Source organism: Passer montanus, unplaced genomic scaffold, assembly GCF_014805655.1.
Source record: "Passer montanus isolate IOZ18808 unplaced genomic scaffold, ASM1480565v1 scaffold13, whole genome shotgun sequence".
In the NCBI taxonomy this organism is placed as follows: Eukaryota; Metazoa; Chordata; class Aves; order Passeriformes; family Passeridae; genus Passer; species Passer montanus.
The window spans coordinates 1,233,950-1,241,080 of record NW_024359832.1 but is presented as its reverse complement, the minus strand read 5'-3'; the positions used below and the strand labels follow the sequence as shown (position 1 = coordinate 1,241,080).

The 7,131-nt window shown below is 41.3% G+C and overlaps 1 protein-coding gene across 7 annotated transcripts in view; it reads right to left on the bottom strand.

Moving 5' to 3' along the window:
- Positions 1-619: 619 nt before the first annotated feature.
- The window catches only part of DLC1 (DLC1 Rho GTPase activating protein), a 244,253-nt gene continuing 237,741 nt past the window's right edge, over positions 620-7,131 (bottom strand). For all 7 annotated transcript variants that reach the window (XM_039698935.1, XM_039698937.1, XM_039698934.1 and 4 more), the window contains 6 exons: positions 5,877-6,090; positions 5,352-5,466; positions 4,121-4,342; positions 3,470-3,687; positions 3,120-3,293; positions 620-2,587 (listed from right to left, as the gene is read on the bottom strand). In XM_039698935.1, the coding sequence (XP_039554869.1) occupies positions 2,467-2,587; positions 3,120-3,293; positions 3,470-3,687; positions 4,121-4,342; positions 5,352-5,466; positions 5,877-6,090 (1,064 nt within the window). In that variant the 3' untranslated portion in view covers positions 620-2,466. The remainder of the gene's footprint in view (positions 2,588-3,119; positions 3,294-3,469; positions 3,688-4,120; positions 4,343-5,351; positions 5,467-5,876; positions 6,091-7,131) is intronic.

The following is a 7,131-nucleotide window of genomic DNA, read 5'->3' as shown; positions in this document are numbered from 1 at the left end:
AAAACTCTCAGGTTATATTTCTGTTGGCTAAGACTTTAAAAACTTTGAAAAGTTGCTTGAATTAACAGCTGTCTTTGGCTTGGTTTTTCACCTTAGTCAGTTGTTTGTATATCTTCCTGGCCTCCTCTTTGGATTCATTTTATTGCTGTATGTGCTTTAACTTTCTCCAATTACTTTTACACTTGCATTTTTTGAAGCAAACCTATGACTCCACAACTCATCCTGCCCTCATTCTCTCTTTAGAGAATAGGAAAGCAATTAATTATTTTCCAGCATTGCATACTGCTGCTTTCCATCCTGTTAAAATCAAGCACACCTTTCTACAAGACCTCGGCAAACCACAGGTTTCTTCTCACCATTATAAAAGTATGAAGCAATTGACTAGGGAATGTTTCTGTCCAGCTATCTGTCATTGTGATGTCCTGTCTTCCAAAAACTTTGAAGAAAGAAAGAAAACTTTGGTACCTGCCTTTAACAACACTATAAATATCAGCCTGTGAGAGGGCAGGGGTGGCTCAGCTGTTGGCTGTAGTAGGTAAAGAACCAGAAGTAAGAAAAACACCTCCTCCTCTTGGTATGAGAGTGGAAAGAAGAATGCAAAATAAAATAAAACTCATTATGAATATCCAATTTTAAACATTTAATAGTGCACTTATTGAGTATATTCTGTACAGACATCTATAGCAAGTTAAACATTTTCCTTTCTCTCGCGTAGATCATACTCATGTAAAGCACATTTACAATAGAAAACATACTTGAGGTACAAAAACCCAAAAAGAATATCTGAGGTATAAATACAGGTATATTTTAAATAATCTTTATCATGCTTAATCTATGTTTGACAGTACACTGTGGGCAAGTATACATGTTTACAATAGAATGGTATGTACAACATACAATTTTACAAATTCAAAAGTGTTTGATGTAGAAGAATATACAAGGTTTTCCTACTCACGAGGAACATTGTTACAGGAAGTACTACATTATTTGCCATTTATAAAAAAAATCTTCATCAAAAAAGCTTAAAATAATACTGACAATGGTAAAAAAAGTCTCAGTCAAGATTCCATCTTGCAACTCATTCATACCCTAGCCACAAAATACATTTATCACTTAATACTGCACCTTGGAAGCAAATCTTTACCTTTACAGTAAAACCTACAGAAAGACATCTTTCCAGAGGACCTCAGGACTTCCTACAGTTCATGTAAGTTGATTCTCAAGAAGGGGCGAATATCCCAAAGGGTTTAAAACACAACAAAACTGAAGACAAAACTGCACCCTCCTTTCTGCCTCCAAATGTAACCTCCAAACTGCTCACATGCAGGTTCTGTTCATGGTAACATGCAGCTTTCAGGAAAACAGGCAAAGGTGGGGGTGAGTAAGAGAAGGAGTTTGTGTGACTTTCCCTAGCCAAGTCACCCCAGCTGCTACTGCAGGAGTCCTGCCACCTCCTGGCACCACAACTCCAGTGTTGACTTTTTTCCTCTTGAGCCATTAGAATACAATAAAATATATAAAAGCTCATTAAAACACCTATAGATAACGCAGGTAGAAATAAAATTAATGGACATTTTTGTTTTATAACAACTGATGTTATTGGCTCTCCTCACCATTGCAGATATTTCATTTCTAAGCTGCTACGTTGCTCAAAAGTGTATTTACTTAAATTTGCTATAGAATCGCTCATCACTCCTAAAAGATCATCTGGATAAGGAGTGGACAGTAGCTGAAGCAAGCCTCTTGTAACATCTGCTTAGGGTTTTCAACAAGTTTAGAGCTGAGCAAAAGGCAGAACTAGCACATTCGAAGGATGGCTACTCCTGGTCCACAGGGGAGTCCCATTCTAGGTTGAACTGTATCCAACATACTAAAATCCATTCTGGTTGCCTATCAGTGTACCAGACACATTTCAAATTCAACTTCTTCTATCCTTTCAACCATTAACACACTCATTCACACTTTAATCTCTGTGCAAACCTTTCTCTGCTTATCTCAGTGAGAACACATTGAAGAGTACCAACTATTCCAGTGGATACACCAGTCCCTCAATGCACTACAAATAAAATGACATGAGTATGTACATAAAGCTAAGTATTTCACATGGGAATGATGAGCCTTCACCATATTTCATAATATATTTTGCATTTAAAGAAATTTGCTTCTCAGAAGCAATTACCATCTAATAGGATATTTTTTTAAAAGATTTTTATTTTTTGCACAGTTCTCCTATGTATTCCAGTCGAGGCCTACACTATAGACCTTACACAGACAGGAAGCAGCTTTAAAGTGTATGGTATGGCCACAGTCCTATAGTAATGCTCACAGTCAAGTTCTCACGCTGCCATCCCTCCATGACACGACTTGCAGGTGGAACACAGGTCTGGTCTGCAGCGTGCAAGTCTCAGTTTTGGGTAATGTCTGTGTTGCTGAGGTGGGGAGCGCATGGCTGTTCCTCTTCAGTAGTCACCTGGATTTTAGTTCCTTGCTCTCAGGACTCTGCTGACTGAAAGAGTCTCGTATCTTAACAACTTCTGATGCACACAAGTGTCCGAAAGACTTGCAGTACCAGTCTGGCATGTGGCCCCTGTTGTGTGGAGGAAAAAGTAATGATGAGGAAGGTACTAGTGATTTTGTACGTATTTTCTTAGTCACAATCAAATCTGTATGTAGCTGGTTAAATCCCTGACTAGGAAATCTCCTTAGTACTGTTTACTGGGCAGCTCAACCCCACTAGCATATAGATTTCCTCAACTGCAAGTTAGCCGCAGTAAGGAAAAGTGATGGAAAGTTTTGTGACAACCTGGTCTTCTTTACTAGCTTAGCATTAAAATTAACATGTCCTTGCATCCAATATGACTATTAGAGGAAAGGTGGGGTTGTATATTGATAGGGATGGTGGAGCACATCCTTCAGGCTTCTAATGCAACAAACTACTGCTGCCAGAGGTGCACTGAAGCCGACTTTCTGTGACATCTGAGAGACCTGTGTGCTTGCCTTTGGAAGGGTGTACTACTGGCCAAGCTAACATCTGTTGAACCATCCAAGTTTTCCACTGACCACACTGAAGCTATACAAGAGAAGTTACCACGTCCAAAGGACAAAATGGAATTTCCTACCTTAAATCAATTCTGCACATGTAGGTAAGTTTGGATTTTCCTGACCCGCAGGGCTCAATCAGATACCTCGACAGGAGCACATTGACTCTAACACCTGCCACAGGAGCCCGCTCGTGGTCCACTGAGGTTGCTAGAAGCACACAGGCTCCCTTGGGGAAGTTTGTTCTCCATGTCCTAAGAAAAAAGCAGAAAACAAAAAATCTTTTATTTGACAAACAGTAAGTCAAACATTTAATAAGAATTTAAATGAGACACGAATAAATTTTTACCAATATAGCTGATATGATAAAGAAATAAGCAAGGTTGCCATTTGTGTAGGATATAAACATCATTGCATATGAATGTCTTACCTTAAGACTACGAAGTCCCTGGCTGGCTGAGGTGCCATGCTGTTCTGGACATACTGGTATATATCTGTCTGGCTATCCAAAGGCTCAATTACTTTGGACTCTATAAGATCTTCATCCCAAAGATGCTGCTCTTTAAGTAAACGATTTAAAACATCCTCTGGTGTAGCTGAGATTTCAATGGTAGTTTTCCATAATCGGAGTGGGGGACCTTCACACACCTGGGGAAAAGTAGCAGAGTCCTTAATTTTACTCTCCCTTATACTTTCTTTTTCAAGTTTATTTTTTTAAGAATCTTATTGAAACACTTCTCCATCTGTTAGTTCTGAGCTGTACAAGATCAGGAATGAAAAATTTCTTTCCTACTCTCTGTATAGTGACTCAGCTTGTTAAGGCTTTGCCTGTGTGAGTGAAGGCGTGTAAATTCAATACGGTGAACATTCCTGGGCTGGATAAACAGAAGAAAACAAATCAGTGCATGTTGGCAAACTACTGCTGAAAGACATGGTGTTTCTATATGGTGTGCAACTGCATCACAAGATCAAGACTTTTTCCCTAGTATCTATCTGCAAAGTAAAGATGTGTACTGAGCCTTCTGTAATGTCACAAGTGAGCTAAACCCCAGAGCTGTGGTGTGAGTGGCAGGGTGGATACCTTCTTGTATGCCAGGTCTGCTTGTTCTGATGTGGAGCAGCTGACCCAGCCTTTAAACTTCTCCTTCATCTCCTTGAGCAAGTCATCCACGCAGTCCTGGAGGTAGCAGTGGTAGTCAGAGGGCTCAGTGTTGCTGCTGCTGCCCCGGAGCTCCTCCAGGCTGAGGGGACGCAGGTCCTGCTCCGTGTACGAGTTCCGACCCCTGCTCATTTCTTCTGGTATCTGAGGGGTGACAAGGGTGGAATCATCCTCTTGCAGCTCTCTCCCCAGATCACTGCATTAGTCTAGCAGCTCAATAGCCACAGGGACGTGTGTATGTTAGTTTTGTCTATGATGGCATGTGTATGTGTCAGGTTACAAGGGTGGAATCATCCTCTTGCAGCTCTCTCCCCAGATCACTGCATTAGTCTAGCAGCTCAATAGCCACAGGGATGTGTGTATGTTAGTTTTGTCTATGTCTAGCACCCAGTATGAAGAAATGCCAAAATTAATTTTGTGACTTTGATTTAACTCAAATTAGTCTCTCTTTTATGAGGTGTCTTATTTTATTCTGTGGAGTATCCCCCTTTACTACACAACCAGATACATTCCCACAGCACAGTTTATCCTGTAAACTGAAGGAAGAAGGGAACATTGTCAGCTGCAAGAAAAGAGACAGGCACGCCTTCAGTTGAGGGCTCTGAAAAGATTTGATGACAGTGAGGAAAACCAGGACTCTACTTGTCTGGTTCTCCATCACAGGCCCTAGAGGGAGCATGCTTTAATTCCAACAGATCCTTCAACCTATGGTTTGACAGTGTTACGTTCCAGGATGCTTTTGTGGCCTGTCTTGCCAACTCTCAGGAATTTAAGTATAAAATGAGCACTGAAATTCCTGGAAATAGCTTCTTGCTTTGTAATTAGAGCTGAGGTCCACAGACCCTCATGGCTGCACAATAAAAATTTGAAAATGTATTCCAAATGCAGCTTAGATGCAGCAAAAATGTGCCAAACCCCACAACTGCCTCCTGACTTGAGAGCACCAGTGCCAACAAAAGAACTCTCTTCCCTTCTGGCACCACTTGTAATTCATGTATGCCCAGAGATCAGGAAGCAAAGGTTTTTAAAAAGCTATTTGTCATCTGTTAAATGTCACTAAAATAAAGAGACGTTCTTAGCTTTTCATTATACAGCAGGTCTAAGACACCTCAATCAATATTCCACCCATCAGCTTTGTAAACAGGTGTCTTACCTGAAAGAGTTTCTTGCACTCAGCAATCATATGAGCTAGCCCTTGGGTTGCAGCCAGATTTTCATTTAGGTCCTTTTGATCGGGTTTGCCCAGGCTTGGTTTCCTCTGCATCACCCTTCACGGGGAAAAGAGCACACACATACACAAATCCAGTTATTTGTTGCAGAGCAAGAGACATGTTTGGGAAGAAAACAGAACGATTCCCACATCTGCTGGTGATTTAGAGCAGTGCTGCCCGGTACCAAACATTGGCATGGTGTTGCCAACTTCTTCTGCTACTCCTTCTAGGCCTTTTCTTTGGAAACCACCCCCCCCACCCCCCACTCACATATTTTTTCCTTCTTATGAGCTTGTTTATATTTTAACAAATCTCCAACAAAAGGTAAGATCCCATAACCATTCTGCAGCCAGTGCTCTCTGAGGTGCTCACAGCTGGCAGGATCAATCCCAGACTGTGCCTGCTGCACATCACTGCCAGCTGTGCTATGGGACCAGCAGCAGCGAGCCCTGCTCCCAAAAACGTACCTTGGGGAAGAATTCTCTCTTTTGAGAGTGTTCAAGTGGAAGAGGGAAGGTGCTAAGCAGACAGCCAGGTTTGTTGGTGTCATCTGGTTTTCCTTTACTGCAGCTGTGACATCACTCAGGAAATAGAGAAGAATCTGGAGGACCTCCCTGTTCTCATCAGGTAAAAGCATAATGGCAGCCTTGATAGCCTGGAGACGCTGATCCTTTGGCACATCTGCATAATATTAGTAATTCTCTCATCAGCCCATTGATTTTCCACACACACAGCATGAATACATCCCAAAGCAAACTCCAGCTTCAAATATTTGACTCGAGTTTGAAGTGATTTCCTTCAGGATGCATACCATTTGTAGGAAACATGAAGGAATGTTTTTTAACCCACTGGTTTAACTACCCTCAGCTATTTCCTGCCTCACAAGAAATGCAAGCAAGAAGCAGTGCCTAGGCCAGAGTTAATTTTAGATTTAGCTTCAGCAGCTACATGCTCCCGCAGATGCACTAAAAGGACAGAAGCCTGGATTCAGGCAAGGAATGAACAAACATAGTCCAGCCAATTTAGAAGTTCTCTGGCTTGCAAAAAAATTTAAAACATGAATGCATTTTAGAATAGGTAAATTAAATAAATTAGCTAGCAAACCTTTTCAACAGTGATGTCATAAAACATCCAGGAAGTGCTTTACCGACCAGAGAGAGTTACTTTATTGAGCAGATCATTCAAAGTCATGCGGTGGAAAAAGAAAGTCCACGCTGTGAAGCCCCATACCATTAAACAGCTCCTTGGTTACGAACAACAAACAGCCATTGGAAAGGTTTGATGTGTCTTTATATAAAGCTTTCTCCTCCAAACTTGAAAGGAACAAAAAATGAAATAACCCAGACCAGATCTGCTTCTTATAAAGGGATTTCCAATAAGCCACCTCTGAAGACAACATCAGAGTCTGAGTCCTCGAGCATTTGTATCATCATTAGCAGCCTACGACCCTCACTGCATGTCTCATAATACACATGGTGCTACCCAGATACTTCATTGGCATTTGCTTTAGGCTTCAGCAACTTTGTAAGACTAGCAGGTGAGTTTAGAAAGCAGCTTTAAGCAAAAATCTACTGTTTTCCATGCTCTCCTCTCAATCAGCTCAAAGCACATTTAAGCCACGTGCATTCCAGTGTGCAGCCTGGTGCATAGCACCAAAGCAAAGGGAAATTTTTTCCCTTTGCAGGGAAGCCAAATTTACAGCTGTTTTAAGGCTCTTTGCTT